General features: G+C 40.1%; 1 protein-coding gene and 1 long non-coding RNA gene across 3 annotated transcripts in view; one reads left to right on the plus strand and one right to left on the minus strand.

Annotated features, from left to right (window-relative positions):
- The window catches only part of LOC103377579 (ena/VASP-like protein), a 33,057-nt gene that overhangs the window by 10,322 nt on the left and 4,446 nt on the right, over window positions 1-18,289 (plus strand). For both annotated transcript variants that reach the window (XM_025058189.1, XM_008308448.3), the window contains exons 2-4: window positions 12,157-12,325; window positions 12,702-12,882; window positions 17,808-17,865. In XM_025058189.1, coding sequence (XP_024913957.1) covers window positions 12,157-12,325; window positions 12,702-12,882; window positions 17,808-17,865 — 408 coding nt within the window. The remainder of the gene's footprint in view (window positions 1-12,156; window positions 12,326-12,701; window positions 12,883-17,807; window positions 17,866-18,289) is intronic.
- On the minus strand, window positions 5,317-16,186 carry LOC112487427 (uncharacterized). The gene is made up of 2 exons (XR_003050488.1): window positions 14,036-16,186; window positions 5,317-7,734 (listed from the first exon to the last, which is right to left on the minus strand). It is a non-coding gene; the product is annotated as an uncharacterized LOC112487427 (long non-coding RNA).

An 18,289-nucleotide genomic window follows, 5' to 3' on the forward strand; every position in this document is an offset into this window, starting at 1 on the left:
GTGGGACTAAATAATGATGATGAAATATTTTTGTAGTCAAACAAAACAAGAATAAAACATTTTATTAGTCCATACAAACCCAATTAAAAAAGAATAAACTGAATTGATCACATTTAAAATAACCAATGATTTGCACATTGCCTTTTAGTCAAGTTAATCTCGCCTAAATTTTGTCAACTAAAACTAAACTTTAGTTTAGTTTAGCTAGGATTAAAACATGGACTAAACTGCAACTAATTCCCTGATCCCTAGAATTGTACGATGATGATTTTTTGAAATGATTGTTATGCTAAGACATGTAATGGATTTTACCATGTTAATCAGAACTTTTTGCATTGCTGTAATGCCTGTGTGTGTGTCTGTGTGTGTGTGTGTCCTAGTTCTTGTTGTGATCCATAAAGGCTGCATCTGACCAAAGGTTACACAACCCAGTTAAATGGGACAGTGTAGCCCAGAGGACATGAAGAACTTCCATCACCAGTTGCACCAATTGAACTGTTGGCCATTAGTCACAGAGATTTCACAGCAGTCAAACGTAAATTCTGAATCAGCAGTTGTTCATACAATTGGTATTTATTATTAATTTGTACATTTACCTTGTATTTTCACTGTTCATTCACGGCCATACAAACCAGATGTGTGTAGATTACGTCCACCTCTGTCCACATCCTGACTGATCATAAACAAGATTTATTCAAACACTGCATACATTGTCCCCCGGCCAGTGTTCCTGAGAATCAGATTCTCGCTGAGTGTTAGTTAATGCCTCCTCTGATGCTAATGGACCTTTAGCACGCAGCGGACTCCTTCCTATTGGTGTGTGTGTTGTACACATGGTTGTGCATTCATCTCCTGTGTTTGTGGAGAGCATCAATCAATGGGCGATGACCACATTATGGACTGCAGGACGTTCATTCTTCCTTGGCCTAGTGGTGGAGGGGCTGTGGCAACAGCAGGGAAGAAATGGGTGATAACCCCAACACACACACACACACACACACACACTGAGCTGTAGTATGGGGGGTAGAGGATGAGTCAGATGGATATGAGGTAATCTCCCCTGGGTTATGACAATAGCATAAGTGCTACAATCACACACACACACTTGTCTGTAATGCACTCAGACAACAGACTGCTCAGTGACTTCATCTGTGCCAGTCTGTCTGTCACTCCGCTCTTTGTTGATCGCCCCAGCGGCCGCAGCAGAAGAAGAATAAACATCTTTCTGGATGCCCCGTCGCCTCCGTGTGTAATTTACGCCACGCAGCTGAGGGATTAAACTGCATTTGAAGAGCTTTTGTTTTTAAGGCCATGGAGCAGCTGGAGATGGAGTGCATGTCGTAAATTTGCTCTTGCGTTTATTTTATTGGTGCTTTTCTTCATTTTTTTAAATGACCATGGATGTACATCGGCTCCATGTGCTGCGTTACTGCCTCCCTCAGAGCGTCAGTGACTCAGGATTGTTTTACAGCCACATCGCTGCCAGGTTTGGAACAGCACTTTGTTTGACACTGTGTTTGTGTGTCTGTGTGTGTGTGTGTGTCGGAACACTGTGATCATTATTCCAGTACAGTCATTGGTTAGTCATGGAAGTTAAGTATGAAATGCAGAACTTGGATTGGAAGAAGGACAAGAATATTAATATCTTCATGTAACAGAGGTTAATAGTTATGTAGTTATAATTCCCCACAATTGTTTTATTTGTTCTACCTGACGGACGTGGGTTGTTCCTCCCTGGGCGGAAACCTGACGCGTATATATTTTTGATATAAAAAGTCAGTCACACCCAACCTCTCCCTCTTGCTTCGGACTTTGTGGGAGAGGGGCTCGGGTGATGTCCAGAAGATGTCCAGAAGAAAAAAAAAATGTAAGAGAGGGGCTCGGGTGATGTCCAGAAGAAAAATTAATTTTCTTCTATGTAAATTTCGTCAGATCAATAAAGGCGTTTGTGACAGCAGCACGACGGCTTTCTTAAACACAGCGCAGAGGCTACAACGGTTACATTCATAATAGTAATAATAAAGTGTTTTCAATGAGTCAGAGTCACGCTGACATCTGATTGTTGCTGTTCCTACAGCACAGATGGGCAAACCTACCCCAGCTCGATTTCTAATCTAAGACTGAATCCTACTCTGTAATCTTAATCTGGAGTTGTGTTTTTTTTTTTTTTATCCAGTGATGCTGTCGGTTAGAGTCCGCCCTCTGTGTGATACTGAAGGCAACATCTTCTTTATTCTTAAAGTCTTTCAGTAGCCGCCTTAAAATAGAGCCTGTCTGACTAAGAGGGGCCCGCTGGGCTCCATACATGCTTGATTCATCCATGTATTGAAGGCAACATGGCCTATGGCTAAAACTGTAACCTTTTGGTTCAGTACCAGTGGCCTTTCTTTTCTTTCTGTATCTCCTGTGAGGAGACGGAGACACGGGATGTAGGAAAGGTTTAAAAGACCCCAACTGTCACTTCATGGGGTATAGAAAAGAAAAGCTATATATAAAAGGTTGTATATAAACAAAATAAATTGAAAAAATATTTTTATGACCTCACTGAATTACAAAGTTAAAAAAATGCTGCCAGATTTGTTGTTGTTGGCAGTTGTTTTCACGCAAAACAATATAATTTAAATCTCAAATTATTGTTTTCATTATTGTTTTCTAATTCATCAATTTGGAGAGTCTGTGTGAGATACATTGGATGGTGAAAAGGTGTCCTAAATATAATGTCGTCTGCATACAAGGAAGAGTGAATTAACCGCTACAGAGGTTGTTTTTTTTTTACTTAGCAGTGACTGTTATCTATCATTAAATATGTGTCTTTTTCAATACTTTTGCTCCTGCTTTACATGCCTCAGTCAAACCTATGGTGCTTTGTTTGTGGTGTAATTCTTCAACACAGATTTAAGGTCCAGAGAAATGACTTGCAGAAATAAGGATGCATTTTGGTTACTATTCTATTTGTTTTTGTAGTTGTAAAATATGTAATTTTATAATAATAATATAATAATAATAATTTGAACTTCAAATTCTTCTGGGAATCGAACCCACAGTTCAGCAACAGAAGCAGGACCTTAATGTTAGAAATCTGTTTTTGATTCAAGAGAAACAGACATTTCCATCCTCTAATGTCAATCTCATTAAAAATTAATTTTTAATGAGATTGAAACACGACCCTGGCCACTGTCCATTATTTTGAGTGAATTTGTGCCAGTAGAGCTGAGAGCACACAGTCACTTACACTCAACACATTTACATGCTCCGCAGTGAATGTAATAAATGCAAATGACACATCAAAGAATAGGAGAATATAGGTCATCGTTCACTCCCGCTGTTCTGTGAGTGAACTGAGCGTAGCTGCGTTTCACCCGGTGGCTTCCTGTGGAGTGTTTTGCACACAAGAAGTGGGACATTCCTCTAAGAATATAAGCACATTAAATGCCGTTTGCAGTAATACCAACATATGACTGCAGTGGTGCTTCGTCTATTCGTCCATTTGGGGCTTAACTCCAGTCCATATGTGGTATTTTTACACTAACACTAATGTGTCACCGTGTGTCGACTGTATACACTATGAGATTCTAAACCTGTCCTATCAGCCGTCACAGTGTAATTATTGGTCCAGATGATGCATTAGTGAAGATTATGGAGATATTTTTGTAGCAGCTTCAGCTTGAGGTCATCTTTATTGTGCTTTCGAAATGTTACTCTATATTATCTTATACCAAACGTCTTAATACAAAAAAATAAAGATGGATTTTGCTCTGGAGAAATAGCTTTGTGGCCGGACATCTTTCATTATATGATTAGACTGCTGAAGAATATAGGACGACGTCAGTGTTTGGTTGGTAATGAGGTGATTTTTTTTTAATGCTATGATCGCTTCAACTATGAGCTATGGGCTATGAAACAGATACAAAAATGTAATGCATTTTTACACATGGTTTAAATGAAGTGCTGTTTTTTTTCTCCATAATTCCACCATCCATCCACTGATTGGTGCTGTAATACACAGTATTTAAGCATCATTTACACACTCTGCAGGAGTGTATATCATCTCGATGTTTGTGGAGGCGTCAACCTTAGGTCTGACAGTGGATTTACATGTACTGTAAACTGAATGATATTGTTGAGATCGACAACTCAGCTAAAGTTCTGAATTCTTCAAGCCAACATGCTAATCTCACACAGTGAGGACTTAAATCCATCAACTATATAAAGTCCCATCATTTGGACTCGTCACAAATCAAAACAGCTGTGAAACACTTGGATGTTATTTTGTCTTATATGTAGGACTGTTAATCTACTGGATTATACGTGACGAATCACGGCTAATTATGATGAAGATTTATCATGTCTAATCTCATTGGTTTTAACACAAGAATTTCCCAAGTGTGGAATCAGTGGAGTTCATTTTTTTTAATCCTGATTAATTCACTGTTACCCTGTGATTAATCAGGTTAAATGATGTTATCGTTTCACAGCCCTGATATTGTTCATATTTATCCACTGAATGCACTTTGTTTGCTCACACATACTATAAATGACCGGACTTCACGCAGTTTCCTCTCTGTATAAAGTTTTTGTGTTTGTTTCCTCAGTCTTCCCTTCCTCCGCCCATAAACAGGACTTTCCCTGTGCAGCAGATTAGAGGTTTTGTTCCAGAGTTAAGACCTGGTTAATTCAGATTTAAGACTACAGTGAGGTAATGAGCCGCCTGCCAGGCTCTGTCTGTAATCCAGTCGGTCGCTCTGCCGTCAGCCCTGTGACGGCAGGACCCCCCTCACCCACCCAAACGCACTCACACACAGAGACATCCTCACTGTAAACGTATATAACCCCACTCATGAGGTACAAAGGCGGCGACTGTGTCCTGCCCCAAAAATGTCCGGTGAAGCCCGGAGGCTCTGATCCACACGGTGACCAGAATAATAACAGACAACGAACTAAATCCATACGCTGTAACCCATCTGTGTGAGCTGCTTATGTTGCTGAAGGCGCACTAAAAATATCTGGTGACCGTTATTTTGGGTGTATGCACTCAGTATGGGCCCCGTGATGTGGGTGTGTGTAATTATGTGTTTCTGCTCCTGTTTGAAAAGGAGTCACAGCTCTTTGTGTTTCACAGTCGTCTGGAAAACGGTTTTTGGCCACTTGACATTTCCACGTCAGTCCAACATAAACAGGAGTAGAGTGGATGATTTACAACGTGCTGGGTTGACAGATCCGACTGTGTTTCACCGGTGGAAACATTGTTTCACTGCTGAATACAGTAGTACTGTGTTTCAGAAGTTTCTGCCTGTAAAGTTTGGGGGTATTTTTTTTTTTGTTTTACTTCGTTAAGAGTATTTTACTGCTTCGGGTTTAACATTACAGAATAAAGCGAGAATCATGCAGTTATTAAAAAGATATAGTTGATTGGCCACTAGAGGTGTATGGTGGTACAGGAAGTGAGTGGCACTATTTTTCTCTAAGGTTATGTGAGAATGTTACTGTAATATGTTGAAGTTTGCAAATGATGGTTCTATATTGTAGCGGTTAGCACGCCTGTCTTGGAAGTAGAAACCAGGTAGTCCTGGGTTTGATTCCCAGAGGAACCACATACAGGAGGGAAGTAGATCTGCTGTTATCAGAAGAATTCCCATGAGTGAGCAATGAAGGTCACGTTATTATTATTATAAATGATGTTCTACTGTTATCAAGGTTTTGTCATGATGATTTAGGAGGTGCACAAAAAAGGTTTTGATCAGGTTACAGGATCAGGAGAAGGAGAATGAGTTTTTGCTGTTCCATTATCTGGTTACGTGGCAGTCAAGGAAAAAGACTTAACTCTGGACTGTTTTGTGAAGGATTTAAATTTCTCAATCAAACCTGGTGCCAAAGAAATTACAAAAAGACTTCTCTTCTGAGCGTGTTTGATTAGCCCTGGTTTAGATGGATATGGAAGGATGGAGTAGCAGCTGTGGGAGATAAGTGACAGGCTAAAAGTTTAATGGTGCAGGATTATACTTCTGAGAACAGAAATACACAACGTTTTAATGGAGTGCAGTGTCTGCTCAGTGTCAACGTCTGTGGCCACAGGTGACACTCACCACAGCAGATAGTTCAGATACATGAGTTGCACGTCTTGCCTTGACCTATGACCTGTACTTGGAGGACACACACTGTGTCTGTTTACAGCTGACTATGATGGACAACACATGGATAAATACACTCGTCGACACTGGCACCGGCAGACTAGCCAAGTATTTGACTGATCCCCTGCTCTGAGTACGGCCCAACCTTCGTGACCCTGTCATGTGTTCTGGGCTTGTGTTTATTGGTGTCATGGATGATGTAGAGTTTAGTGCCAGTCCTTATGGCACAGTGTGGGTCCTCTCAGTAGAGGTTTGTGGGAAAGTCTTCTGGTTCCTGCACCTGTATAACACATCAATAAAGGAGCACAAAGACGCACAGATGGCCACGCACTTCTAGGGAGACTTTTTCAGCTAATGTCCTTAGAAAGTTCTGTTTTCTAGAATCCCAAAGAAGCGGTGTTTAGTTTATGGCGAAGCCATGCATCTGTGGAAAAATTGAATTACTATTACTGTAATAATGCATACTGCTTCTTAGCTCAGCTTTACCACTAGGTTTCTCAGGTATGCATGTGATAGTAGTGTCTTACAGGCTGTCTTCCACACTCACTCACTCATTTCCTACTCCCTCTATAGGGGATTTTATATAGCGCACTATATAGTGGACTCACTGGTTAAAAGAAAATCGGTTTTGGACACTACTTCGGCGCGCAGTTAATTATGTCATTACTGTTGCACAATTAAAACAGATGGACGGACGCCGCTCGTCTCTCCGCCTTGTCATCACGACTGCAATGCATGATGGGATATATTGAGTAGTGTACATTGAATGGACATTATACACTATATTTCACAGTGCATTGTGGGATACGTTGAGTGCCCTTTTTAGTGGACAACTTCACTCACTTAACATTCGGACACTACTCAAAAAGGCGTGCCCCCTATATAGTGCACCATGTGTATCAGGCGGGTTGGGAGACAGCAATAGTAAGTTCAAGTCCTGGTCTTTTAAATGTTTTGAGTCTTTTTGTAGTCTTTGTTGATGCTTCCACCTACGATCCTGGACCCTCCATAATAACATGTTGACTGATTTATTTATTCAGGTCTTCTTGAAAAAAATACCAGCAGCATAAAAACGTTTGGGGGGAAAAAACCCTCTCCTTGCTTCAATCCATCCACTGTTCCGCCTCTGTTCAGCTGCTGGATTTCAAATGAGCCTGGATCAGATTCAAACATTCTTTCTTCTACTAATGATCTGAAACAAAACACAGGCATCGCACTCCTTCCTGGTGTACATTTATATGTGTGGTGTGTACGCGCGGGTGAAGGCGGTGAGAGGAGGCGCATATGTCTAACCATGTGTGCAGGGAAGTGCTTTGCTTTATTCAGAAGCCTGGGAATGTGGCCTCCTTTTCACCGTTTGCCTACCAGGCTTTTTTAACTTGAAGAAGCGCTGAGTGTGGCAGCAGCCTTCATATCCTCCCCACTTTTTTTTTCCTTTAAATCTCTCCTTGCTTTTGGGTCTCTTCTCTCCTCATTTCTCTTTGCTGCTTTTTGAAATTAATATTATTCAGCCCTCCTCTGAGAAATCGGCAACATCCAGCAAAAACAAGGAGGAATGCTCAGACAGGAGTTAATGGCCAAGTCGAATCAGGCTGATCCTGCTTTCCTGGAAGTAGAAGCAGACAAGATCATCAATTTCAGCTAAAGACCATAAAAATCTAAATAATTCTTTTTAAATTGTTTTGCATATCTTTGTCACAAAATCCAACAGTGTTTCTTTTTTATTATCATTCTTCATGAGCAGTGAGTTAGTGCTTATGCATTTTTAAAGATGGAATATAGAATACATGACAAGGTTTAAACCAGTTGAGCCGCCTAAAGTGAAACACCGTCAGTCGACGCTAATATTAGCTAACAGGAAACTCTTCAAACGAACCTTGGTCAAATTCTTTATGGATGTTGATGCGTGATCGCTGCTGATCTGCTGTACAGTTCTTGTTTACACAGGAAATTGCTGACATTGCTAACCCTCCAGGGCTATTGAGGAATGTAGCCTTCAGGCCACAGACAAAACGATCTCTTCTCATCTATGGGTGGCTAGACATGATATTTTTATACATGATTTCTTCACTCCATTGATTTAATTTTTTTTAAATGTGTGCTAATGTTGCTAATACCCTCTGCGTGACTTCTTCTTTGGACTCTGGTCTGGCAGCTTTGCTTTCAAAAGTTACATTACTGCCACCTACTGAGTATGTTTTCCATTGCTAAATGATTGTCTATAATATGCCCTGTAGAAAGAGTAGAATAACAATTGATGAATACAGTGTCTATATATATATATTTCCTTTGACCCACTACAATGACTAAGGGGATTGAGTTCCCTTTTAGTTTCATAGGTTAGCATGTGTACTGCACCTTTAATGAACACTAAATGTCACATATTTAAGTCATATCATGTCATCCTGTTTTTAATCACCTTAATTACCGAGATCTTAGTCGAAACATGTCAAGGTTAACTACCAATTCAAACTAAGTATGAGTGAGCAATGCTATGATGGTAACAACATACTAACTAAAAACGACATAACACTGATGTCTGAGAAAAGAGAAGAAAACTCTGTTATCGTGTTTCCCTCTGAGAAACATTGTAAACACTGTTTCTACTGCTTCAGGTTGACCTTCAATTTGTTCTTGTTTGAGTTTCTGAGTTTGATTCTTCATATAATTCTGTGATAGTACTGTATTTGTCACACACACACAGAGAGAGAGAGAGAGAGAGAGAGATACAACACAGTTTGTTGTTCGTCTTCATTTCATCCTCTAAAGGCCAACAACACCAAACACTGACCAAACAATGCCCTCTGGATTTTCTTTGAAGTCGTTAGTTTCAGCTGTGAATCATGTGGCCCACTGTGCCTCGTCTCATCTCTTGTCATGTGATCAGGACGGTTCCCCGTCCTAGTCACACAGAGCTGTTTTTCAACTGCTGAAGCTGATATTGGGGGTTGAGGTCTAATTAAGTGCTCCTGGTGAATGGAGACATTCTACATCAGACCACTCGTCCCTTCTCGTCTTTCATCCCCACCACCACCACCATTATCTCATGACGTGTTGACTGAGCTGCGTGCTTCATGGACAGAGGGAGTAGATGTGACGACTCCCACTTCATCTCTGCTTGCTTCAACTAAAACCGTCAGCATTGGTTTGAGTCTCTGCATCCCTCTGACCTGAACACGTCCAGAAATAGGGTCTGTTTTTGTAAGAAGATCCATCACTAAAATGCAGCGGCCTCCCTGGTCCTCCTCCGTCCTGTTCCCAGTGAGATCCTGCTGGTGTGTGGTTCTCCGGTGGTGTGTGGTTCCCTGAAGTTGAGAGAAGCTCCCGTGTGTGATTACAGAGTCAGTTTAACTTGTGTAAGAAATGTCTAAATTTGTAGTTGGGTTGTCCCAAATTTTCAGACTGCTTTTTATTTCTGCCCTAATGATTAATGTCATGGATATTGTTAAAAATAATTGTGTTTAGGATTAAGTTTTGGCTTTGGAACTGTTGACTGTTAACTAAAAACTTCAGGTTCTGAATTTCAAAGTACAATATTTATTTATTGTGAAACAATGACCAAGCTAACCAGTAGTCTTTCAAATGAAGACACCCTGTCAGTAGGTTCTTGGTTTTTTTTCTTCTTTTGGCTGCAAGTGAATGGGACGTCTTCTTGATCAAACATTTACCAGTGGGAAATATATCCAGTATTTCAACTCAAAAGATTTAAATATGACACTAAAGCAAGGCTGAGAGTGTTAGCATTATTAGCATGTACCAACCAGGGGTAGATCTGACCTCTACACAAGTATAACCAAAATTTATGTTGCTAATTTGCTATGTGAACAGGCACCATTAAAACACTGCTCATACAAACTAGCAGATTGCTAACACGCTACATGCTACATGTCCTTATTCATTAATCTTCTGCCATGAGACTAGAGAGCTGTGGCCAATCCCAGCTGACATTAGGTTAGGGCAGGTGTTATTGGTCAACCCTGACAACTCCCTCCATGTTTTAGAACATTAAAACAAAGACCATCAGCACCATGTGCATAGTTTTCAGCCTTTTTCAGATTTTTTTATATATTATGACTGAGTTTACAGGACAATTGTATAAACAATGCACCCAACAATAGAATAGGGCTTTCAAACTCATACTTAGCACCACCTAGAGGCTATGGAAGGGAATCTACATACTCAGTGTTGACTGACACAGATGACTGAACCAAACGGCATACTTCTCCTTTAAGAAAGTTATTATTTTTTTAAATACTGTGCAGCTCAAACTAAAACTGTCTTTATTGCATTCTGTCTAATAACCAGACTAATATAGCTGACATTAACGTGTTAATATCCTCTTATTATACCAAGATAATTGTCCATTCATACAAGGTACATTGATCTTCTTCTTTGTTCCATTTGAGCCTCGTCTACATTGATCTTCTTCTTTGTTCCATTTGCGCCTCAAATGTTGTGTAATGAACTGATGCAGTTTTTATGTGAAGTCATTACTAATGACCAGTGATGAGATGATTTGAACAACCACAGAGGGACAAGAACCAGTGATGGCAACACCACTGGGAGGAAACTGTCTGAGAGTCAGTGGGGAGTTAGTCTCTCAGGTGTCTCACCTGCCAGGCAGCCTGTCAAACAGAGGGATTTCATCCTAAGGGGGGCAGAAACCTATGTCCGTCCCCTGAACATGTGTCCTAATCAGTCACAGGAAACGGTCACAACCCCAGAGGGCAAAAGGTCAAGGTTCTAAATTAAATTAGACTGAGCAGCACATGGTGTTGTAGTGTTTGAACAACAGTCTTCCTGTGTGGAGATTACGTGTTCTCTCTGGTTGGACAAAGGGTTTTTTCCAGCGTTTCTGGTTCAATAGTATTGTCTAAAAACACGAAGACCGACAATAAAGTTAATTGGCGTTGGTGAAATGACTTTTTAATCTTATATATGGCCCTGTGGAAAAGAAAAAAAAACGTTCATGTAATTTCTTTGATTTTATTGAGCAAATAATTTAAGGTAAACTAGTATATATAAATACTGGTCTACTATGTGGATGAGGTTGGAGGTTGGTGGTCTGGTGTTTTTCTTCTTTCTTTCTAGCAGACCCCTAGTTCTCACTACATCTATTTAGATGTAGTGCAGATATTAAAGCAGACTCTCACACCCCGAGGCTGCTGATGTGTGTACAAGGTGAAAATGTGAAAAACCTTTTAGCCACATTCACAGGGTCTGCAGCCTGACTTCATCACAGCGTGTTCTCATCAGCGCAGCGTTCACACCTTCAGGCACACGAAGGTCTGAGGTGAGAGCAGCAGTCACAAACAACAAACAACACGTTTCATCCGGTCTGATGTGAACTTCTGTCACCTCAGGCTGTATCTACGCGCAGGAGGACAGTTAGCAGCGTGATGAAGCCGCACAAGTCGGCAGCCACGTGTGTGTGTGTGCGATGTATGACTTTCTACCAAACGCTGATCAAAGACGTGGACTATTGCACACACTGTGTCATTAGTGGATACATCGTGCACACCCCTCCGCACTGAGGCCTGTGTACGTTTCCTCACACGCTATAACGATGTCCCTGCACCACAGTAAAGGGCAGCAGGGAGGGAGGGAGCAATTCACCCCCGCCCCTGCTGACCACACTCTCCTCAGTGCACGTGAGAGTCCCGCAGGGCCGGCGTGTGCGTCTTCACCCTAAAGTGGTCGCTTGTGTATAATTGTGCATATAATTACACACTAACTCTTTAAATGGCTCTAATTTATTGACCACCAGCACATTTAACAGAAGGAGGGGCAGCAGAGCATCTCTGTAATAAAAGCTCCTGAATCTCCAGTGGCCTGTTTTCTCAGGAAGCCGTTTTTTTCACATAACATGATAACTTTAAACTGTGGGCTTTTGTGACCAATGTTGGAATAATTACTTTCAAAGTGAGATTTCATAAATTCCTCTGACATTTTTTCTCCTATGGTATAAAATATGTTTTGTTTTTTTTAATTCTCCTAAATGTCTGTTTCCTCTCTTGTTTGGTTGCAGTGAACAGAGCATCTGCCAGGCGCGGGCCTCTGTCATGGTGTACGATGACGCCAGTAAAAAGTGGGTGCCCATCAAGCCCGGGCAGCAGGGATTCAGTCGCATCAACATCTACCACAACACTGCCAACAACACCTTTAGAGTGGTGGGAGTCAAACTGCAGGACCAGCAGGTAACACTGAGCATCACGTCTCTCCACTAAGCAGTCTATACCATGCAACAACTGGCCATATATATGTAAACTAGACTTTTTTATTTAGGTTCCAGAAAGTTCCGGGTCCCATTGCAACTTAGTCCCCAAATCCCATGTATGGTTGCATCGTGTTAGACATCTGGTGTTAAAACAAAGTTAATTTAAATTTCCGTGTAGTGTAAAATATACCTGTTTTTTAGGTTACAATGAAACTAAATCTACAGCTGACCTGTACTTCACTATTTCACCACTAGTTAGTAACGCTAGTTACTAAACACAAGAGTTACATACAAGTTACAAGTCTTTCTACAGATCAAATGTAGTTATATTAATGCCCTCTTTTCTCCCACTGTAGGTGGTGATAAACTACTCCATAGTAAAGGGTCTGAAATACAATCAGGCCACTCCCACCTTCCACCAGTGGCGTGATGCTCGTCAGGTCTACGGGCTCAACTTCGCCAGTAAGGAGGAGGCCACGACTTTCTCCAACGCCATGCTGTTCGCTCTCAATGTCCTCAGCTCACCTGACAGTGGAGGTGAGGCCACCTAACATTTCTAGTAACTCATATTAGCATCTTGTTTATTTCACCACTATTATATCCTCATTATTAACTTTTTTAGTTGTTAGTGGTTCACAGTTTCGTCTCAGGTCATAAGATTTTTTCAAACCTACAGAGAATCAGAGGCTGTTTTATTATCTTCAGGTTTAATCAATTTTCTGTTTTTTAGTCAGACTTCTGCTTCATTACTGTGTTAACTCTGTTAACTAAACATTTACTTTAATAAAAAATAGTAAGCGCCGGTTGAAAAATGAAAAGATCCAATTCAAGCGAGAAATGCATACGAGAGACAATATAGTCAGGATCGCAGCTGCAAAGCTAAGCTGCACTACCCTCTGGTGGCCAGTAAAATGTATTACAGCTACTCTTTCGGCACCTAGACAACTAATAAAAAACAGTTAATAACGTTTTTGCGAAATGAAAAGAAACGAACGGAAAGAAAAATAAATAGTCCATATCGATAGCGAAAGCAAATGTTATATATTTAACAACCGTATTTTCTTCAACGAAACTGCCTGTGTATGAAGGTAAGTGTAATATACAGTAATACAAAGTTGACTAAGACATGTTTTGAAAATGTTTTTGTCATACTGCACACGGAAAACACTCGAAGTTATTGGTGGTAAATGTGTTTCTCTAAGCTCCAGATTAAGGTGAAGCAAACGGGGCATGAAATTAGCCTCATTGCTACCCAAAAATGCTATCTAATCATTTATATCCATTGGGTAAACTCCATCTACTCTAAGTTTACTACTTAGCGTCCGAGCAGCTCTGGTTACGAGCTACTTATAAGTTGTGAGAGAATATTTTAGAGCATTTAACTGAGGTGTCATCGCACCCACACCACCCCCGTACCTTGTGACTTGACCATCGGTGGCTAAAATATCACTTATGGAACCTTAATCTCGGAACCCTCCCCGTCCTCCCAGGGCAGCGTGACTTTTTTGGGCGTCTTGGTGTGATCATAGAAAGTGTCCGTGTCGGTGTGAAACCGCTACTGTTCTCTTGTTTATGTCGCGGGGTCTTGTTTATCTGGAAGTACACCGCTGATGGCGTGTGGGTTTTGAATCCATCCGTGGTGTCGATGGAAACTGGCGTTTTCTGACTATGTTGATTAAAGAGGTCTCACCTGGCGTCTTCAGACAGGTCTCCTCCGCCGTCATCGTCCTCAGTAAGACATGCATGTGTCCAGTGTTAGCAGTCACTGCTTGGCGGCAGTTGGTGATTAGTGTTACGTTTTATGTATGGTGTCATATAATGAAGTAACCTTCTCACCAGTAAAGTATTAAAGTTACTACATGCCTCCTTCAGTGTCTGGACCTTCTGTCAGTCGTGGCACTTGGATATTGTAATATTAACAGGAGTCAGGAATACTTTATTACTGCAAATACCATTTAAAGAAAAGCTAGAGGTACATGCTAACTGTAAGAGAATATATTTATATATATAATGTACCAAAAATGAAGTAGAATAAGATAAAGCTATAATTGTGAGTATTTTATGCACCAATATCTTTCTTAGGTGTAATTTTTTAGCAGGATATGCTGTTCACTTGTTGGATCCATTTGCTATATTTATTATTTGGCTAGCATTAAGCTAACAGACCATGGTTGATTGTCTTAAATGTTCTTTTAGCTGTTTTGTCCATACCCTCCAGGCTAGTTGTTTACTTAGTTTGTTTGCTGCACTATTTAGTTTATCCTTTATCCAAACACACAACCTTTTTAACTGGCTTAACCTGTGTGTATAATCAAGTATTCTTTGCTTTTTGTATTATATTTTAAATAAGAGCTTCTAAGTATTGGTGGACCTCAAACTCCACATATAAATGGTGGCTAGTAGAATGGTTGTAGAGTTGCGAAACCACAACAATAATAATCAATCAGTCTTGCGACAGTGTATTAGCGCAATGAAAAAAAATGTACAATGCGTTAAACTTTAAATCTCATTGTTCTTCACAATTTAATAAATGTATTAAACTTGACAGTCTGATTCTTTTCTACTTAAGATTCAATGACAATAGAATAATAAGTAAGACAAAACTGTCTTTTCTCAGACCACATAAAGAACGCTCTACAAACACACACACATGGAGCAGCCTCCAGAGATCCAGACAAAATGCTTACAAGTCTGATCAGGCCCCCGGGTCCCGTGAGCTTCCACTTTTTCCTTGACCTTCACTCTGGGAACAGGCCTGTGTTTTGCATCACGTTTGCAGAAAAGACACATGGTTAAAACACATGCTTGGAAACACAACGCAGCAGAGGATGCAGCGACTGCAACATAATTGTTTCCACCACATGTTGCTGACATCATTAATGTCAGCAGTGTCATTGTTGTTGCGGGTTCGGCAGAGACAGCAGGTAGAGGCAGCATCTTGTATTTACTGCTGCGGCTACGTCTTAACATTGTTATGTTAGACATTGTTGTGTCTCTGTCATGTTTTTATAACGATTAATAAAAAACTTTGTTAACACTGGTAAGGAATTTACCAAGGCGGCTTAGGCATTTATCAACATCTTTTTATTTCTAGTCTTAATCCAGATCAGCATTGCTTCTTTGGATGATGAAAGCAAATTAATATTGACAACAGTATCCACTCTTGTTGTTTTTAACCATGTGAATATTTGCTAAATTTAGTGTGTAGCTTTGTCAGCAGAGCATTTAATTACTACAAGTTCACAAGAGTTCAGAGAAGAGTCAGAGTCTTCTTTACACAGAGGCACAAGAAAATAATCCACCAATCAGGTCAGGTATTGCACATTCTTCTTTTCCAGTATCAGCATAAAATGCCTCGGGTTTTCATTGTTAAACTTAAACTTAAAGTTAAACTTAAACTTATCAACCTGAGTGATAAATTCAGTTAATATTTTAAACACTAAGAAACTTGTCAGTGTGGAGACCAAAGGCCAAAATGTCAATAAAAAAACAAACAAGGAAGTCAGAAATAAAAGGTTGTGCATTAACTGATCTGGGGTTTTTTTATATATATAAGTGCAGGAAACTGACAAGAAAATGTGTTGTGTTCCGTCTGGATAGTAGAGAGAAAACAGATGAATTTGCTGTTGAAATGAGAAGGTTCAAAGGAAGTTTGTTAGTGTCATCACACCCACCTGTGTCTCTGTCATCAGTCTCACTCGTGTCACCTGGTGCCCATACCTCTCCCTTTCTCTGTTTTTGTGGGATCATTGGTCAGTTTGTGTTGTGCTGTTTGGGGCCATGTTTGAGGTTCATGCCTTGGAAAGGTCCAAGCCTTGTAGTTTATGCCTTGTTCCTGTGACCAAGTGAGTTTTGTTTTGTTTTTGCACGTTGTTAATAAACCTGCAGCACCTGAAGAGAGTCTCCTTTGTGCTGCATTTGGGTCCACGTAACAATGACAGCAGAGAAAGAAAGAGTTGAGGCAACCATTGACGTTGAGAGAACAAACTGAAGGAATAGCTGTGAATGTTCTTAGTCACCCAGGTTCTTTCATTCTGAGTAAAATAAAAGAGAAAAATTAACCATCTGGTTTGGCTTGGGCTTCTTGAAGATATTTAACCTCTCATCCAAGAGGCATCCTCAGTTCTGAAGTTCTGTTGTATTGGATTATAATGATGAAAAAAATGTCTTGTATGTGAATTTATGAAATGGATCTACAGTAGGTTTGGGTGATAAAGGATATTAATAAAGTTTGGTGACTGCAGGGTGTTGAGAAGTTAGAAGTAAGTTAATTGATGTTGTTTAATTGTCTGACTGCTAACATCAGTCACATGTAGTGACTTCCATCACATCCTCCCTGAAAAAAATGCCTTTATTTAAATCAGTTTAATTTGGCAGCTGATTACACTCAATACAGTGCAGTTAGGTCAGAGATGGCTGTGATCCAGGCTGTTCAGTTAGGTCAGAGATGGCTGTGATCCAAACTGTTTCAAACTGCAGCTCTGACTCATGTTGACTGCCATCATCCAATCAGACACCCCCCCCCCCATGCCCCAGGCACCGAGAACGGAAATATCACCCATGTTGGATGTCACTGCGGGTGCTGAAGTTTTAATGACTGGTATTCTGCTGAAATGTGATCAGTGGTTTCCATGGTGCTTCCCTGTTAATAGCAGTCCCAGAATGAGGCTTTAAAACATGGGGGTTGAAGGCCAAATCCTCTCTGTAGTCGGTCAACAAGTGAGGCAATCGTTAGCTGTTTGACACTCAACACCAGCAGTTAACCAGTGTTCTGTGGTGAGCTGATGTCACCTTGCCAGATACTCGGTGTATTCATTTTTATTTACAATCCACCTCAGATTTTTCCAATCTATTTTAAGAACCAAGCTGTTTTTAATACTTAACAGTTTCATAGTATCAGTAAAAAACATAAGGAAGAACACAAGCTGAGTATAAAGTATATGTAACGAGAGATAATGATCTACAAGTTTAATTTAATTTACAGTTTACTAACTCGTGTGAAACCAGTGCCTGTTTAGTGGAACACAGGGCAGGAATTGCAGAAAGACCACCCACAGAGAAGGTCGTTTGTTCGTTTATGTAGCATAGTATTAGTCCTGATATTTTGAGCATATTAAAAACACAAATGTATGGTTTAAATAGGCATGCTTTTAAAAGAATGTATAACATTTCTCCCATATTTATTATGTAAACTTAATGTTTCAGAACATGGTCATTGGGCTATCTTTTTTCACAGGTTCTGGTTCAGTAGCCAAATATAATGTACATGAAGACATATCTAAAAACATCTGAGACTGTGAAGACCTCAGGAAAAAATTTGATGTTAGGAATCATTTCGGGTTTTACTTCTAAAACTAAGTGGCTTCATCTATTTCTGGCAGGTTCTTTGGTCCTAGGGGTCAGACATGGTAATGCACCATTGCTAGACGGCTTTGATTGTTGTCATAATGTGTGTTTTCCAGGTCCAGTCGTTCAGCGCCAAAATGGGCCGTCCTCGGATGAAAGTGAGGCGCAGAGAAGGTACAATGTCCTTGACTGTTGGACAACTTCTGGAACAAATAAATCCATATTTTAGATTTTTTTTTTACCGTTTGAAATACTTTTAAAACCCTGTTAAAAGTAATCCAAATATATTTTTATCAATCTTTTTGGATAACTATTTTGAACTTTTAGGCTAATGTTTTTAGCTACTTTTAGTGGCATTTTGTTCAATTTAAGCACTTTGTGCTCATTTGTATTTTTTATTTAGCACTTTTTTTGTTATAGCTACAGTATATAAGTTAAAGCTAACTTAGCGCTACAACCAGGTTGTGAGCTACAGTATTTGTGGTGTTAGCTAACATACAAGCCGTTTTTCTCACCTTATAACTTTAATAGCATTGTGGAAAAACATGTTTCAGTTAAGTTTGGTAAACTTTGGCAGTGGGGTATAAAAACCCCAAAA

This window comes from Cynoglossus semilaevis, chromosome 1 (assembly GCF_000523025.1).
Source record: "Cynoglossus semilaevis isolate Cse_v1.0 chromosome 1, Cse_v1.0, whole genome shotgun sequence".
Lineage (NCBI taxonomy): Eukaryota > Metazoa > Chordata > Actinopteri > Pleuronectiformes > Cynoglossidae > Cynoglossus > Cynoglossus semilaevis.